Raw genomic sequence first — 18,616 nt, forward strand, 5'->3', positions numbered from 1 at the left:
GTTCGTTTGTCGCGCTGCTCCGTTTTGTCGCACAGGCGGCTGCTCGGTGATACTTGGCCGAGCGGAGTGACAGCTCGGGAAGCCGCGTGCCTCTGAGAAGACTCATTCGCGATGATGCATTGCGCTGTCGAGTCAATCGTGTTGCATCTTGTGCGAAGAGGCAGTCGAGGCAGTCCAAGGTTTGAAGGAGGAGGATGGTGAGGAAAGCATCAAATAGGGGCAGGAGCAACCAAGTGTTTCAGCGTGGTGGGTGGCAAGCAGCGTAGCGGGTGAGATTACGACAAAAGCGGATTGGCTGGGACGTCTGGCTGCATTGCAACGGTTTGACTGGGTGGCTGCTTTCCATTCTCTGTGCCAGTGTCAGTCAAGGCCTGAAGAGAAAGGAAAGGGCAGGGCAGGGCAAGGGGGATAACTACTGCGGTGCTGCGGTGCTGCATAGTCTGGCAGGAGGCGGCGGAGGAAGTACCGGTACATCGAGGCAGATTGCATGTCGAGCGGGATCCACGCTTTCTTCAGATTGGCCCCGAAAAGGCAAAAAGGGTTGTGGAAAAATGGAAAGTGCGATAAAAGCAGGGAAGCTGCGTGCTGTGATTGGGTGCATCCTTTTTTAGTGCCGACGCTAGTGGCAGCCGAAAAATCCAAAGAGCGAGGGTGGCCGCCCGCCAAAAGTCAGTTTTCTTGCCTGAGGTTGTGCCGCAAGCGTTGAGGGGGAAAATTATAAGAAGACCGCCCTCCCCTCAACCCGCCTGTTTCGAAAATTCTCGCGCGGAAGTCCCGACCGGCCCTACGTATTTGCTACCTCACTACGTTTGGCCTACTTTTTCTATTACCCACACCACACACACACACACACCTCCACCCCTCACCGAAACCACATCGTCACCATCCTCACCCATCCACATCATCACACGGCAGCATCGTCGTCGATCGATATTTCTCTCTTGTCTCTGTGCGTTTGGTGTGCGCACGTCACTCCCACTTATTTCCTCTTGTTGGCGAAAGACATCGCGTCTACCGTCAAAGGATCTGCAGATCAGGTCGTCGCATCCGCCCGACTTGAATATCCTTTGTCGCTGCTCGGCTGTTTTTTAGTCTCTAGAGACACACAATAAGCCAGGACATTGCACAGGTCACAGTGCTGTGTAAAGACAACTCGTCAATAGAAAACTAAACAAAAGAGACCCTCATTTTACGTTGCTATTGAATTTGGGAGAGGTCCGAGTCGAGTATTACGTCACTCACCGGTCTGCAACAAGACGCATCTTCGTCGCCGTCGATTCATCTTTCGAGAGCTTCACACCTCTGACAAGTGCTGCCTCTGATTCCGAGCGCGCGCGAGTCCGACGACGAAAACCCGCGATCCTACGCAGTCACTGTCGAGAACCAAATACGCCGACTCCGGTTTACCGATCCTCCTTGCGCGGTTGGTTTGCGATCGAAACATCCAAACCAGAACCATCCGTTTGTGTCGTGAGCAGTCGCTGTAGGGGAGACATTCACTTGTTCATCTCCCACATTTGGTACGGTCCTCCCGCCTCCTCGCCCGCCACCCAGAAAATAAATCGTAGTTTTGCCCCACCTCCACACTCTTCCTCCTACAACAACTTCCCTCGCCTTCATATTTTCCTTCCCTTTATCACGAAAGCAGAGCGCAAGCAGCGTCATCAACCAGAATCTGGCTATATTCGAGGAGCTTTCTAACAAGAGTTGCGCTCACAGATCTGCTCGAGTATCTTCATACTCTCGGTCATCTTACGTCAATATCACTGCCAAGATGGATCAAATTCAGACCCATCCCTCGACCGCGGCGCAGGCCAAGGCGTTCACTGCACCCGGATCCCTTTCGTTCCCTGGCGGCCATGGCGAGCTCACTCCTCCCTCGGACTCGTTGGACAAGATGAACATGGGGCGGTCTGGAGTGAACGGCGGTCCCGCAGGTCCTCAGGCGCCTAATGGCACCGGGGTGACACCCGCGACTCCTGCTGCGACCCCTGCTGCTACTACTCAGGGAGGAAGTGGTTTGACGCCCACCTTGCAGTATGTATAACCTCGTCTCTGAGAATGTGATGACTTTTGAGGCTTATCCCGCCATCAAGGAACATCGTCGCCACTGTCAATCTCGATTGCCGTCTGGACCTCAAGACGATTGCCCTGCATGCGAGAAACGCTGAATACAACCCGAAGGTATGCTGACTTCCCTGCATCTCACTTTACCCTCACATGGTATTGACATTGCTAGCGTTTCGCGGCCGTCATCATGCGTATCCGTGAGCCAAAGACTACAGCCTTGATCTTCGCCTCTGGCAAGATGGTTGTGACTGGTGCAAAGTCTGAGGACGACTCGAAGCTTGCTTCGCGCAAGTACGCTCGAATCATCCAAAAGCTCGGCTTCAACGCCAAGTTCACAGACTTCAAGATCCAGAATATCGTCGGTTCTTGTGACATCAAGTTCCCGATTCGTCTCGAGGGTTTGGCTTCCCGCCATCACAACTTCAGCTCCTACGAGCCTGAGTTGTTCCCCGGTCTCATCTACCGCATGATCAAGCCCAAGATTGTGCTTCTGATCTTCGTCAGCGGCAAGATCGTCTTGACTGGTGCCAAGGTCCGCGAGGAAATCTACCAGGCATTCGAGATGATCTATCCCGTCTTGCAAGGTCAGTTCTTGAATTCTTACATTGCTGTTTGTCTTCTTTGTGCTAATCGAGCCTAGATTTCCGCAAGGTCTAAAAGCCTGGCATTCATTGCAAATCACATCTCCAGCTCTGCTTGTACGACTAGATATTTCACGACATCACGACCCCTCGTACCAGTGCCTTCGACGGATACCCAACTCGTGTTTACGAGTCCGTCGAGGTTCATCTTTCTAACTGTACCATTCTTGATTTTCATGCATTGCACCGGCGTTCACGAGGGGAGGATTACATTGGACCGGATTACACGTGGTTTTAAGCGGACAAAAGGACCCCAACATTTACACATCCCCACCATCTGGAAGAACATAGATTGCACATCGCATTCCTCGATGGCATGTGCACGACGGCAGGTGCGCAGGTCGAGATTGCCGTCTTAATTCTTGCGGGCCTGAGATATGGTCGCGCGGAGGCGGATGCTTTTTGCAGCGGTAGAGCATTTGAGGCAGTGAGACTGTGACAGTACCTATTTCGGCCTGACCTCGTAGCTTCGTGGTTTGGTTCGTTGGACTGGCCTTCACAGTGGGGTAATCGCTCGTGTTGTTACAGACAACAGACGCTCTTCCTGCCGTTTGGCATAGAGCATGATGGCAGCATTTCAGTCATCTATAGCCTCAATTAGGTTGACTTATCATCAGGGAAGCCTCTCAACTTTCCTGTCTTGATCCTTCGATCATTACGTTAGCCTCAGCTTCTAGTAAATGAAATGCAAGTCATGATGCACAAACCTTGAGCCTCTTCTTCTGTCTTGTGACACAATGTCTTTCGACGTAGTCTTCCCATCTCTTCCTGCAGTATCAACCCAGGTTTGCCGCCACGGCTGCCATCCTCTGTAATCACCGCATCCCAACCTGTGAAAGTACCAGATGTCTTCCAAGACCACTTGGTCTTGAACTCCGACGGGCACTCGCCCTTGATACAGTCCACAATCTTCTCGCCTATGACGGGCAGGAACTTGAAGCCATGCCCACTGCCGCCAGTCGCCAGGAAGAGACCGCGCCAATGCGGATGGTAGTCCACGATGAAATCGCCGCTGGGCGTATCTGTGTACCAGCACAGGCGGGTCTTGGTGAAGGGACGGCCCTTGAGCGACGGCAATGGGACCATGGCATGAACGGCGGAGCGAAGGAGCTCTTCGGCTGCGGGCGGGATGGACAGATCCGGCTGGTCGACGTGTGTGACGGGCAGCGAGACGGTATTGTTTGTGTGTCCGGTAGAATCACCTTGCGATGGCCGAAGTGGGGATGTCACGGTCGTGGTCGGGTTGAGGTAGCCATAGGCGTGCCGGGCGACCTTGAGGACGTTGTGTGAAGGAGTGATAATGAACAGACCTGAGCTGAGATTCAGCAGGGTAGGCATCTTGGCGAGCTGAGCTTGTTCCTCGTCGGTCAGATCCATGTAAGCAAGAACCTGACCGGTGGCGGTTGCTTGACCCGAGAGGTCAATTAAAGAGCCAGTCCAGGCACCTGTAGCAAGAACAACCAGATCCGCGGAGATGGTCTGGGATGTGGATAGTACCGCGCCGGTGACGGTTTCGCCGGCATGCACAAGCGATGTGACGGTCCCGTTAATGAAATGGACACGACCTGTAGACACAACGCGCTGATACAGCCATGCCATGCTGGCTTCTGCGTCTGCCCAGCCGCTGGACGCGTTCAGGTAGCCCCAGGAGCCAGAACTACCGCCAGTGCCCACAGCATCACGGATAGCTTCACTGCTAGGCAACTCACGAATGCTGGTAGCCACCTCGGCATCCCCGCTTTGAGCTATGGCCTTGACGTTCTCCCAGCTGGCACGGACATAGTACATGCCCGTTTTCTTGCCGGGCTGGGCATCCACTGGAGGCAAGTCACCAGCCTGTCCGGTCCCGCCATCGACGGCATCCGCGGTGGGAGGCTCATCGGCGACAAGGACGAGGCCGGTCTCGCTGTAGCGCCCCTGGCCGCCTAGGTCATCATCTCCCTGCTTCCGCCACTGGACCAGTGCCTCCGCGGCGAGGTGGGCGTAGGCCGGGTCCGCATAGTCAGCGCGGATGATACGACTGGTGTCGATGCTGGACGCGTCCCTGCTGGGAAAGACGGCCGGCTCTGCAGAGCGGTCGACGACGGTGATGGAGGAGTTGACGAAGTCTGGGCGTTGAGCAAGGGCATATGCTGTGCTCAGGCCGAAGACGCCAGAGCCGATGATGAGGATTGTGGAAGGGGGTGAGAAGGGAAGTTTGGTAGAAGAGGGGAAAGAGGAAGAGGAGAAGTTTGAGTTTGGGTTTGAGTTTTGATTTGGCTGGGACATTTTGTAGGATGCTCGGCAGTGTTGGAGTCTGACGCGGTATGTCATCTGTGGCGGGTGTGACCGCGCGACCAGCTAGCTGTTCGGGCCTACCCTCTTCAGTGTCTTCACGCGCACTCTTGGAGGCACTGAGAGACACTTCACCAGCGACTCTCGGTGCTGGTTGGCCGGATGGAAATTGGCGCCTTCGCACCTCTTCAAGCTCCAAGGCGGGTTTGTATTAGGTGTCTCAGCTGCTGGAATGAAAGGAATGAAAGGTGCGGCCCAGGCACGATTCTCGCTGGCTCTGGCTGCTTAGCTTTGACTCAAAGGAAAAGGGGAGAAAGGTCTAGATAACGATTTAACCACGCAAGAAGCGATCTCAAAGCGCTCATATGGGGACTCTTAATCTGAACTGACCCACCACACGCCGCCGCCGATAATTGCTCGTCTATGGCCAGCGCAGCTTAACGGCAGAGTGGGTTGACGCCTTGCATCAACTAAGGGGGCAGCGAGCAAGGGCGTATATTGCACATGGAAATATCGCGAGATATGCAGCTTTCAGATCACAGCTTATAATCTCAGGAGAGTCTTGGCAGCCTGATGGCACTTCATTGAGAGACGTGTTGCTGTTGCTGGTGCGAATGACTCTCTCTACAAGAATTGGTTTCAAATATAGCTCCAACATGTTTGAGAAGAAGAGGGAATCCGATAAATTGTTTCTTGAGTCTGGCTCTTCAACGTTGATAATAATTTGGATCACCCAACGATTCTGTGTAATTGGAGAGTCTGGTGAGGGAATGTGCTCTAGACTCTAGTAGAAAGGTAGCTCTGAGATGATGCTAAGGCACCCCGCGTTGGTCCTTGCGCCGTAGAGAGAAGCTTGCCGCAGCCTCATCCTAAAATGGCAGTGTGTCGAGCCTCACCTCGGAACCTCACCTAAAATCCTCCACGTGTCGCATCACCAGAACAGTAACCCTAAGCACCAATACACACGCATCAGATTGGGATATGCGCGAGGATCTATACTAATAGAACCCTACACCTACTCCTTCGTGACCACAACCGCAAGACGCATCTGATCTACAGTCTTGCAACCGGGAGGATCCGAGTCGAGCCTTGCCAGTCATGAGCTAACCTGCCTATCATGTCGTCCTCGAAACAAATCGCCGAGTTCCCAAACGTCGAGGCCAAGCTGCAGAAGCCGACGAAGCAGTCTGCCTACGAGCGCCAGAAGGCCGAGGCCGAAGCAAAGCGCCAGAGAGAAGCCGCCGAGACCGCGGCTGTCTACGAGGATTTCGTGAAAAGTTTCGACCATGATGAAGATGACGGAGATGGTGGCTTATACGGCGGTCGCTCACAGCAGAGATTATACAATGATGAGCCTGCGCAGAGGCTTGGTGCCTTCGGTGGACAGCCTGGCGGGGGGTCTGGAAGGAGACATTTCGGAATATCCTCAGGATCTTCGGGTTTGAAGAGTGGACCGGGAAGTTTGGGACCGCCGCCATCAAGTTTCAACAAGAAGAGAACATTCGACGGGTTCCAGTCAGGAATAAGAAGGGATCGGGAAGATGTGGGAGGTCGACTTGGATACGATGACCACGACTCGAGCTCTCTCTCCGTGTCTAAGGCGTTCAACGCAAGCGATGACGAAGACGAGCAAACGGCAGTCGGCAGGGCAGAGGAAAAAGCTATAGCCAAGCCAACCTTGCGGCTCTCAAATCTACCGCCTGGAACATCGCCAGCCGTCGTCAAGTCTTTGATCCCCTCGAATTTGACGGTTGAAGGCGTAAAGGTTCTTCCGCCTGCAGTCCTAGTCGGAAACGAGCGCAAGTCCATTGCAGCAATTGTCACACTATCCAAGGAGACTGCTGCTACAGAGATTGACGCTGCTGTCAGTGCACTACAAAATAGGTACCTCGGCTTTGGTTTCTATCTGTCACTGCATAGACACCTGTCTTCTGCTGCTATCTCTTCCAGCAACCTTACAAGTCTTACTTCCTCTACAGCGACCTCGCAGCCATTTGGTGCGAAGCCTGTGGCTCAAGCTCCTGGTGGGCCTGGGGGTCCCGGCGGCCCGGGTAACTTTGGACCAGGACGATTCGCTCCCCCAACATCATATGGGCCAGGTCCTGGAGGCCCGATGAACCGGAGCACCCTATTGCATGTCCCTATTCAGCCTCCTAGAGATATCAAACAGTTACGAATGATTCACAAAGTCATTGAATCAATACTTGAGCATGGTCCTGAGTTTGAGGCTCTCCTGATGTCTCGGCCAGATGTTCAGCGCCAGGAGAAGTGGGCTTGGATCTGGGACGCAAGAAGCCAAGGTGGCATTTGGTATCGCTATCGATTATGGGAGATCATCACCGGATTGCAAACGAAGCGCAGCCAAGCCAAATACCTTCCCCTCTTCGAAGGAAGCCATGCTTGGAAAGTCCCGGAGCAACCACTACCGTACGAGTATGCAACTGGCGTCCATGAGTTTGTCTCCGACTCAGAATACAATTCATCGGACGATGATGAGTACGATGATGAACCCAATAAGCATGGAGAGCCTGTCCCCGGCGCCAAGGAACCTGAAGAGATGTTCCTGAATCCAATCGAAAAGGCCAAAATCGTGCACTTATTGGCCCGTCTACCAACTACCCTTGCGAAGATCCGCAAGGGGGATATCGCGAGGATCACTACATTTGCCATCACTCATGCCAGCCGCGGCGCTGATGAAATTGTGGACACAATCGTTTCAAACATCGAGCGTCCACTTGCCTACACCTCGGCAAACCCTGATTACAAAGGAGACAAAGAGGACCAGGAGGACGAGTCACCAGCGCCAGAAGACAAACCCACGAGTGACGCTGTTGATAATAGTGCTGCCACACTCTTGGGCCTTTATGTTGTGAGCGATATTCTGTCATCCTCCTCTACCAGTGGAATTCGGCACGCATGGCGTTACCGGCAGCTGTTCGAAAGTGCTCTGCGAAACCGTAAGGTCTTTGAGAACTTGGGCTTGATGGCTGAGAAGATGAACTGGGGTCGCCTCCGTGCTGAAAAGTGGAAGCGCAGTGTCGGCCTGATACTAAGTCTCTGGGAGGGCTGGTGTGTCTTCCCTAATGATACGCAGGAAGCCTTCGTCAACAGCTTTGAGCACCCGCCGTCTCAGAAGAAGGAAGAAGTGGCTGAAGACGAGCCCAAAAAGGGTGGCGGCAGATGGAAGACTGTCGATGCAGCACCAGCATTGCCCATTAAAGATTCCGGCTTCCGTCCGGTTGCTGCTGACGCGTCTGGTACACCGGAACTGGAGGACAATGAAGATTACGAGGAGTACCTAGACGATGAAGACGAGGACGATGAGCTTCTAGATCAGTTTGATATTGACGGGGAGTCTCTGCTGGAAATTGATATTGTGGGTCTGTCGGTAGGAGAAGATACTGAGATGGGCGGAACAGAGGGAGATACAAAAGCCATAGTAGTGAAAGCGGCGGGCGGGTTGCAGGTGGGCTCGTCGTCGACCGCACCGTCTCGGAAGCGGCTACGTGCTGCGGACATGTTTGCGGACTCAGACTCGGGAGGAGACTAGCGACTGCTGTTGGACGGGATATTCCCTAGAGCCATGTATTTTATATGTAGCACGAGCGAGAAAGATACCATGGATCACGAGCAAAATCGGGACCGAGATGTTGGACAGCATAAAGGTTGCACCTCTTGTCCAGGGGTTCGACCACCTGCACGGCGGCGCATATAAGTGTGAGGTGGAGGGAGGGGAGAGATAAGATTAGATCTGCCAAGAGATCTGTCCAATGCACGTCACAGGCCTACCTTAATTAACAGGCCGCTCCAGAATACACCTCGTCCGTCGTCACAGAGGACCAAACTGCACGAGTAAAGCAAATCCTAGTGAGTTCGTCTTCAATTCGTCTTCTATGTTGGCGTTTTTGAGTAGGAGAGTCTCTCAAATCCAAAGGTGTCACTCGAAACTGGTGTGTCCTCGCGATTGAACTTTGTGCGACATCCAATACGGCGCCGAGCACATCTGCAATAGTTGAAAATCGCCTCGTGGCTCAGCGACAAGATACTTTCAACAAGACCTAGACTTTGGACTGGTGCTGATGCCTGCGCATATACGAGAATGGTGTTCTCCGTAATAAAGCCTGACGTATGACCCTGCCATTTCGCAGTTGAGTGCGTGATGAGCCTGTGCGCAACCCCCCTATACCAATATGAAAAGGTAACGTTAGGCTTAGGTAAGGTCGAGGATGACCAGTCTGGCGAGCCGCGCGAGGGGCTTCCCAAGCTTGTCAGGATTTGCACCTTCCAGAATCCACGCCCCCCCTGAGACCGGGCGGCCAGCCAATGGAAACTTGCTCAAAGCATCCGACCACACCGCACCCCACCAGCCCACTTCGGCCTTCTATTCGATCACGTCTCCTGCACAATCCACTAACACGCCCGCCGCCGCTGCTTGCTTCTCGGTTCAAGGTTCCATATCCAGGACCAGGGCCCTGCTTGTACGAGTAAATGCTGCGTTGGAGAATGCAAACTGCAATCGCCTGTCCTTGAATCACGGGAAAGGCCTTGACAATCAATCGGCTCGCTGCCCGCAGCCTTCTCCCAAGCTCAAGCTAGACTAAGGCCGGTCCCGTCTTAGAGCAGAGTACAGGGACGAAGCCGCCGTCGACCCCCATCCATCTTCTCCGTCTCCGGCAAGGACTCAACGGGGGGCGCCTGGCTCGGTTACATCAACCTTGGAAGACACCAACAGGATCAGTCCAGACCACACAAGACATTCTGGAAGACAAGACGGTCGCTGACCGCTGAGAGAACGCTGACCACCGCGCGCGCTGACCCGGCATCCCCTTTGCGGCTCCCGCCAATCTCTAGTCATGACCTGATCGTCTCGTCTGCTCTCCGTTTCCTCACTCTTGCACCATTTACGCTCCTCTCTGTTGCTCTTGCCTTTGTGGACCGTGCCTGCCCAGGTACATCCCGGATCTCAAGCAGGATCGTCTTTCCAGGCTTGACTGGCCTACAGGTTGACATCTCCATCGTTACTGCGCCAGGGACTTGCACGTGGCTGCCATCGTTACAGGCCAAGACTTCCCATTTCCTAACCCTGAAGACGGTCCAGATTGAACCTCCTCCGTGGTCTATTGTATTGGTCATCCAACACTCTTCGATTGTCGACGCCTGACTTGCCATCGCCTCGCGCGGGTCACGTCCTGGGCATTGCAGCATTTGCCTTCTGGAGCCTCGTGCTCATTCTGCACTCATTGTCCACTACATCGACCTTTCTTTTGCTCATCAATGTTATCTTGTCAGGAGATAGTGTAGCAGGGGATTTCATTAAATCCTCAGTCTGACTTTGGGCGGTTGGACGTTCTGCGGCGCTTACCCGTCCAGCCCCCAGGCCGCATCAAGCTTACTTGCTTTCAACTTGAGGACTTTGCCTGACGGAATCGAACACCAAAGCTTTCAATCAATCATTTCCGTCGAATCTTAGACCGCGGGCAGGGTCTTACCTAGGCTGGCCTTTTACTCCTCAAAGCTTGGTTTGATAGTCTCCTGGCTCTTACCCGTTGGCTCGGAATCATACCCCGATCTGCAGCGAGGGTGGGCTTCTGCCGCTGTGCAATCTACACCCCGCGTATCAGATCTGCAGTATCAGCCGAGAGGCTCTTATCTCGCATCAACAACAACGGACAATCGTATGGTGTCTCATCTTGCTCTCTTTACTTCGTCAAAATGCCTTTAATAAACGGTCAAAAGATGGCCTGGTAAGTTCTCTCCCAGCAACCCACCGCCTACATGTTCGGCCTCCACCCTTACTCCTAAGCTTCCAACTGTTCCTACCCGGTGGAGGCCATGTCGACGGATCATGGCCCTGCATGTCCCCCAAAAGACTTGTACTATCTCATAGACTATCCAATCCTCTGTCTCCTTCTCATACTAACTCGAGTTCTCTGTCTAGCGAGCCATGCATTCGTGGACATCGTTCTACCAAATGCACTCATGCAAACGAGCGCTTAATGGTGCCAGTACGCAAGCCTGGTAGACCTTTGAGCACATGCCCTCACCCGCCGAATCGAGCTTGTGGATGTGGTAGTGTAACGGCTGCCCTGCCCAGAAAGCAGAAATGCGGGTGTGGTACAGACAATGCAGCTGAAGCTCCTTCACCTACACAAACTGATCCAGTCCCAAATGATGCCCCGGTTTCACCGACGAGAGGCGCTCCGGGGAATTTCCGCATCCAAAAACCTCCCTCCACTTCGAAGCAGACCACCCGCAAGCAGTCATTCGATCCGGCTACGCTACATAGAGTTGATCCTCGATCAATGAACGTCATGGGTGGATATCTTGGCTTCAATGCCGTCAACGCGTCTATGGGAGGCAACGGAATCATACCAACCGTCCAACCAAACGGACTGCCGCTCAACTATGTCTCAAATCTACCCCAGGCCCTTGATGGTCTTGCCCATCCCAGCTACAATGGTCATCTGGCATATCCCGCAAATCAGCAACTGTTCAACCAGCAGCCTCTCTCTTCAGTGATACCAAAGGAAGAGCCGATGACCCCGCAATTGACGAATGGGCACATAGACGTGAAGGTGGCATCTCCTCCTTTAGTCGCACAAACGGCCATCGGCCGTGGCTCCTGTTGCTCTCAGCCTGTAACGACCGACCACTCACGACATACACCATCTTCTAGCGAAGGGTCGATCAAGGACAGCAGCTCAGTCGTTCAAAAGAGCTCGTGTTGCTCTTCCGAAGACACATCCCCTGAGAATAGTGTCATTGCAGCTCCGTTGCAACAACCGATCAAACCTCCTCCTGCAATTGGCTTACCGATCTTTCAACAGCCGCTAGGGGCTACTCAAATGTATCCCGCATTTCTGCAACAAGAGCAAACAGTCTACACATATCCGGCACCTTATGGGTCTTTTCAGCAACCTCTCCAACCGTCTCAATACCCTTTCGCAGTCTCTATATCATCTTATGGACAGCCAATGACGCCTGGTGCCGTACCTGTGGTACACCCTGCGCCTTTCAGGACCAATGGAACTTCCAATGGCTTGGGTACTTCTCACGTCTGCACATGCGGCGACGCATGTAACTGCGTAGGCTGTCCTGCCCATCCATACAACAATGCCACTCAAGAATACGTCCGCTCGGCAATGAACTTCATGTTGGCAGAGACCGGAAATTACGAGCCTCAGAGCGCCACCTTCCCAAGCGAATCGGCCAGCTCCAGCAACACGGTTAAGGCATCATGCTGTGGGGGTTCAGGTGGGGAGGTCGCCCCTTCGCCGCCCGCGGCGCAGACACCATCCGATACAGCATCTGCTCTTAGTGAGGAGCAAACTCTTTCGGCTAGCGACTTCTTCTTCGTCGATTATCACGGCTTTAGCGGAGAGTGTGGCGGAGACACGGCCACCTGCCCGTGTGGAGATGACTGCAAGTGCCTAGGTTGTTCAATTCACAATCAACCACCGGCTTGATATCTTTGATAGTATGGAGAAGGCCTCGACAACGGCAAGACGGTAGAACATGCTGACTGTCAAGGATGGTTAGCTTCGAATATAGTGCCTCTTCCGCTACATTATCAGCATGGAAGAGCAGCACGCACTTAACGCATTTTGACGCATCGATATGTATGAAATGGGCATCAAAAGCAACATCAAGCTATCCGACTTCATTGTAGATACGGAAATATGGGGTGATATAATATTGATAGCCGGGACATCAGGTACCCGCTATCAAGGCAATGGGTAATGGAATGGTCAACGAGCTTGCATCTTAGATATGGCTTATGAACAATGATACCCGAGTCGTGACGTCAGATCACCGCATGTTATAGGCGGCAAAAAGCCTTCTTCATTTTCAGCATGTTACTTCACGCTTTATGCTGTTTACTCTAGGTCGATATAGAAGTCTAATAAAACTTCACATTTTAGAGTACGTCAGAATCGCCGCCGGCGCACGCTATCGTCATTGAGCTTGGGTGAACAAATCGGGAATATGAGTGTCAACGGCTTGTGTGGTTTGTTCTTATTAACCTTGAATAATAAGATTTTAAGATAGGCTCCAGTTGTTGGTAGGATAAGAGTGAGCCGGCATGGACTTGGAAACAGGGAATGCAGTTAGCCGGTCGATCTCTTGATGATCGAACAAGAATACAACAACAAGGCTCTTCTCCATCACGGTGCGGAGACGAGTTGCTCGATTTGCCGGTGACAAATATTTCTCTTAGTGGTTTGTCTAGATATGTAGATGCTTCCCATTTTTTCGTCTTCCCTCAATAAACTGACTCATCTACCCATATGTTTACTTTGCGTTGGGGCTGCCGAGCTGCTCTTTATCGTGGGTAATCTGGGGTTGGCGTTGCTGGTGCAGAGCTGCGTGCAATCTACCAAAATCCTCCGACAATCTCTACTTTGTCTCTTTTGTCGCCTACCTTCACGCCTGAGCGGGACCTTCATCCAAGACTCGAGGAATCCAGCCTCTTCCAATTCGAGGTGAGCTACCTTAGCAGCTTGTGTGGTGAAGTGTTCGGGCTCACACGAAGGCAGTCTAGGTTGAACAGAGCTAATGGGGCGCTTGGCCTACCTAGGTATATCCATATCCGGCGGGAGATTTTTTAGCGTCTAGGGGGAAGGGCCAAGGAGCCTATTGGGTGCCCCATCGCCCCCAAGGCTAAAACAATTCTCAAACGGCCGCCCCGTCGCCGATGTCACACTTCTCAAACCGCGAACTACACCACCATCCGGAAAACGAGGGCACGGGCGACGGCCGCTGAGACTTAGGCAAGGAGACCTAGACTTCTTGCGGGAGGCTGCTTGAAACGAAACAAACACCGGGTGTGCGTGCAGGACGTTCCGACTCGGAGGTTTATCACGCTCCTTGCTTAACTATCCCCGAGGCGGAACCTGGTGGGGTTCCGGTGTGTGATGTCTGCGCCACAGACCACCATGGCTGGTGGTGAGATGCGCCACGCCGAGAGATGGGTTGAACGCCCGTTCGAGTCCCATCCTCGGCATGGGCATCGACAGTCGAGGTCGAGGTCGAGGTCACCTGCACGGAGAGAAAGAGCCGGCCATGGCAGGCGTAGGTCTGGGTCCCCAGGACGTAGGCACGCCTGTGCCGAGAACGACCAGCATCATTACGGGCCGAACTATGATCGCGGTCACGGCAGGATAGACAGGCATCGTAGCCGCAGTCGAGACCGGTCGCCGCGCCGTAGACATCGGCACGGTGCCCATCCGGAGAGCAATAGCGCTGTCGCTGCCTCTCGGCACGATGTCTCGGAGCCCTCGGCCACGCTACCCGCCAGAAGCGAGAATCACTCCCGCACACGGTCGCATTCTTCTCACCACAGCCGCCGACGTCGTCGGCGATCGTCAACCCGCTCGCATCTGTCCGCCAGCCCGGATGGCGGGCTACCGTACGGCGCGCGGACGCTCTCGCGGTGGGACTTTGCCGCGTTCGAGCCGCTGTTTGCGCACTACCTCGAGGTGCACAAGCAGCGGCAGATCGCGACGATGGACGAGCACGAGGTGCGCGGGCGATGGAAGAGCTTTGTCGGCAAGTGGAACCGCGGCGAACTGGCCGAGGGGTGGTATGAGCCGGAGATGTTCTTGCGGGTCGTCCGCATGCGTGCGATGGAGGGTGAGAGTGCCGGGCCTGGCGGTGGCCCTACCTCGGGCGGGAGGGTCGCGGGGCTAGGGGGACAGCAAACCATGATTTTGACGCCGCCTATGAGTGGCAGGAGTGTGCCTGAGAGTGTTGCTATGACGGCGGTGACGGAGCAGGAGGAGAGCGATGATGACGACGACGATGATGGCTATGGGCCACCTCCGCCCCCTGGTCAGCAAAATGCTACGTCCGCCGCCAGGCATGGGCCGAATGTTCCTAGCATGCAAGACCTCGACCTGCGGCGGGAATTGGAGGAGTCGTCACGTCAGGACCAGATCGACGGGCTTCGGCTTGCGCGCAAGGCCGACCGCGCCGAGCAGAAGGAGCGGTTGGACGAGCTCGTCCCTCGTGCGGAAGCCGGGACGCGCGAGCGACAGCTGGAGAAGAAGCGCGCTCTCAACGAGAAACTGCGAGGTTTCCGGGACAAGTCGCCCGGCGGTGACGCCGAGGTTGGCGACAGAGAGCTCATTGGCGGAGAGGGTGACAGCGTTGACGATTACAAAATGATGCTTGCCACAATGCAAAGGCGCAAGACAGAGCGCGAGATCCGCAGGGAGGAGATGATCAGAGCGCGGCAAGCCGAGAGGGAGGAGCGTCTTCGTGAGTATAGAGAGCGAGAAGAGCTCCAGATGGCGGGTCTGAAAGAGTTGGCTAGGCAAAGGTTTGGATAGATCCTTGAATGGCTGGGCCGTATATAGGGGTTGTTGTTCCTTGCATGAGCATCAGTTCAGCGTCGGCGTCTTGGGCGGATACAGGTTGACTTTAGTATATCAGGCATCTTTCATTTCCTCTTTATATATACATTCTACGTGCACATATCTCTTTCTTCTAAAATTAATAGAATACATAACCACCAAGACATCCAGCTATCTCATTGTGGTGTTAGTGATCGCTCCAATTTTTACTCGCTCGTGATTGGCTAGCGCAACCTCAAAATTCGTTAGATTCCAGACTTCATCTTCAACAGATTCGTCTTCAACGTTAAACAACAATCTAGCCGCGCGATCTGGAGAAGCCAGAAATATCGAGGGAATGGGATCAGACACAGAGATTGATGATGGTACAGGAGGTCTCTTCGACGAGCCAGAGGGGTACTATCCTCCGACCCCTCCACCAACCACACAGACTCATACCATGCTCAATGGAAAGACCATCCAGCTCCACCTGGTCGGCCATAGCTCTCTAGAGGCACATCATCTCTGGAACGGGAGCCGTATCATTTCGGACTACTTTGAGAGCAATCCGTCTGAGATAAAAGACAAGACCGTGCTCGAACTCGGCGCCGGCGCGGGATTGCCCAGCATAGTCGCTGCCGTGCTCGGCGCAAGGAGAGTAGTCGTCACGGACTACCCTGATCCAGATCTAGTAGTCAACATGTGGAAGAATATCGACGAGTGCGATTTACTTCCCTGGACTGAGAGCGATGGCGAGAGGAAGCAGGATGTCATAGTGGCCGACGGCTACGTCTGGGGTGCCGACCCCAAACCGCTGGTCGCGCACCTCTCGGAGCCAGAGCAGGGCTTCGATGTCCTAATCCTAGCGGACCTCCTCTTCCGCCACTCGGAGCACGGCAATATGCTGTCCAGTGTGGCCGCCACCTTACGGCGGAACAACCAGAGCAAAGCCTTCGTATTCTTTACTTCATATCGGCCGTGGTTGCAGCATAAGGATCTGGCGTTCTTCGACCTTGCAAGAGAGCGCGGCTTTGAGATTGAGAAGATCCTTGAGAAGAAGATGGACAAGGCCATGTTTGAGAATGACCCTGGTGACGAGGATGTACGGAAGACTTGTACTGGGTTTGTTCTACAATGGCCAGCAGGGAAGTGGGACACATGAAAAGGACGAGCATGAGCTGGTTATGCGAATAGCATACTTTGGACATGCCATTATTCGAGCGCCAGTTCTCATTCAACCCTTCGCCCGCGCCTATCACAGATGGGTCGACCTAAAGGCATCAGGGAGTTATATGACATCTTTCTACTTATCAATATACCCTTACCCGACAACATTCTCTTTAAATATCCCTACGCTCATCATCATTATACGTTACTGCATGCACCATTATCCCCGTGATCCATTCGCAAACCGACCTACGGGACCTGGATCACTGCAGTCCGCACGCCACATGGTAGATCGTGCTTTCGTCCACTCGCCATCAAATTCGTCCAGAATTGGCCCCATCATCTACTTATTCCGACGTCCATCCCTCTGCGAGCCGCGCTGTGTGGTCAATAGGGAAGCCGTTAGACCCGGGGCGATTTAAGGCACTGCATTGATTTCGTGCCGATTACTTTCCAGCATTGACTCAAAGTATCGACTTCAGCATTAGGCTTAAGTACCGATCGAGCGACCTGAAAATGCTTTCGTTGGTGGCACCTGTAGCAGGAACAATCTCCGTACTGCTGCCATCGCAGGGCATATTCTTCAGGCCGCCTTGATAGGCTCGACGTATTGACTAGAAAGTTGGCTGGTATACGCTGGCGGTTCTATTCCAGGTCTGAAGCCATCGGTGATGATGAATTGATTTGCATCATATGATGAGCTAGTGGACGTGGACCATCGCCTTGCAGCTGCAGGAACACCACCAACACTTCGAATAGACTCCCCATCGCTAGCCAAGGTCGTCGCCTCCCAGGATGTCACAGAACTATTGTCATGAACGCCGAATCGACTGCTACGGACGGATTGCGCCCTGCTATTGTCGTATAGGTGCTCAGAGGAGGTGACCGATCCTTGTAGCGGTGATGGACTTCGACTCAAGTCTGTGTCTAGCCTTAAAGACGGAGGCGTGATGTAGTCGTCAACACCTGGCTCGGGAATCTCTGGTATGGTCTCCTCTATATGTCCGGGTACATTCACCTTCTCGTTGTCAACCGATGCAGGTTTTTGCTGCTGAATGTATAGCACGGTGAATAGTATCGTGAAGGTGTATGAGAATCTGCCACTGTTAGATATCTCAGAATTAAACGCATGCCTTGACCTCTTACATAGCTATGACGGACAGTCCATATACCGCTCGTGGAAAGTTGCAGAATTTGTCGAGTTCACCGATGTTGTCACGGGTGCCCGGTCCAAAGCGAACTGTGGAATAGCCATCAAAAGGCTGCCGCACAAGGTCCTCTCCTTGATCTGGTGCGAGCAAGTAATGAGCATGGGCCTTCCTTTCTCGTTCAAGGGGTAAACTTACAGTCTTCTCTGGTCAAACCACGGCAGCTAGCTGGAAGGCCTGCGATGCTGAGGAGTGTGATCTTGGCAAGAAAGATGGCCATGACCATGATGTCTCCTGGCACGGACATAATGGCAAAGACTCGCCATGATGTTTTCTTCATCGACTTGAACACATGCACGAGACATATCACGAGAGTGGAATAGACCAACGCCATCAACCCCTGTTACACTCGTTAGAATTGAAGCATGAAACCTCGCAAGCAACATACCAAAAGTTGAACGCCCTTCATACGGCTATTTTCACCAAGGCGATTGCGAACAATGTAGTTGTACAGCAAACCAAAAGATGCGTACACTAGACACGACGATGACCACTGCCACACTCGTAGCACAGTCAAGCAACATCCGAGGCAATTAAACCTCCGCGCTGGCGTCTTCTCTTCCATATTGGTTGGCCGGATGTAATATGGTTTCGATTACTTTGACGAATACTTTGTGCCTTGAAACCCAGGAGCCTCAAGGTCTAGCTTACCGTATGCTTGGGAACGCTCAGAGAGAGCGGGGCTGAGTTGAGGTCAAGACCTAATCGTAATATGCTCGAGAGTCGGAGCTGAGGACACGGAAACCAATCATGCCGGAGTTCGGGATCGTCTCGCATGCTGCAAGTAAGACGGATTGTCATTGGACAATCGGCATTGCTTGTGCGCTCTTGGGGATGGCGAGCTCTGGAAATAAGCATATCGATATCTCAAGAAGGATTGCTGCCTACCGCACGTGGCTGCAACCCAGTAAGATATTCTTGG

The 18,616-nt window shown here is 53.4% G+C and overlaps 4 protein-coding genes across 4 annotated transcripts; 3 read left to right on the top strand and 1 right to left on the bottom strand.

Moving 5' to 3' along the window:
- Positions 1 to 1,774: 1,774 nt before the first annotated feature.
- On the top strand, positions 1,775 to 2,727 carry UCRPA7_763 (putative tata-box-binding protein; the record flags this gene model as incomplete). Its single annotated transcript, XM_007913356.1, has 4 exons — positions 1,775 to 2,037; positions 2,097 to 2,184; positions 2,240 to 2,654; positions 2,711 to 2,727. The coding sequence occupies 4 exons, from the start codon at positions 1,775 to 1,777 to the stop codon at positions 2,725 to 2,727; spliced, it is 783 nt and encodes a 260-aa protein (XP_007911547.1).
- A 581-nt stretch (positions 2,728 to 3,308) lies between these two features.
- UCRPA7_764 (putative fad dependent oxidoreductase protein) lies at positions 3,309 to 4,979 on the bottom strand (the record flags this gene model as incomplete). Its single annotated transcript, XM_007913357.1, has 2 exons — positions 3,309 to 3,357; positions 3,415 to 4,979. The coding sequence occupies 2 exons, from the start codon at positions 4,977 to 4,979 to the stop codon at positions 3,309 to 3,311; spliced, it is 1,614 nt and encodes a 537-aa protein (XP_007911548.1).
- A 1,123-nt stretch (positions 4,980 to 6,102) lies between these two features.
- On the top strand, positions 6,103 to 8,535 carry UCRPA7_765 (putative coatamer subunit protein; the record flags this gene model as incomplete). The annotated part of the gene is made up of 1 exon (XM_007913358.1): positions 6,103 to 8,535. The coding sequence occupies one exon, from the start codon at positions 6,103 to 6,105 to the stop codon at positions 8,533 to 8,535; it is 2,433 nt and encodes an 810-aa protein (XP_007911549.1).
- A 5,956-nt stretch (positions 8,536 to 14,491) lies between these two features.
- On the top strand, positions 14,492 to 16,481 carry UCRPA7_766 (putative nicotinamide n-methyltransferase protein; the record flags this gene model as incomplete). The annotated part of the gene is made up of 2 exons (XM_007913359.1): positions 14,492 to 15,245; positions 15,643 to 16,481. 2 exons carry the CDS (start codon positions 14,492 to 14,494, stop codon positions 16,479 to 16,481), a joined length of 1,593 nt encoding a protein of 530 aa, XP_007911550.1.
- Between the last annotated feature and the right edge of the window lie 2,135 nt (positions 16,482 to 18,616).

Source organism: Phaeoacremonium minimum, assembly GCF_000392275.1.
Source record: "Phaeoacremonium minimum UCRPA7 unplaced genomic scaffold PA7_03_scaffold_40, whole genome shotgun sequence".
In the NCBI taxonomy this organism is placed as follows: domain Eukaryota; kingdom Fungi; phylum Ascomycota; class Sordariomycetes; order Togniniales; family Togniniaceae; genus Phaeoacremonium; species Phaeoacremonium minimum.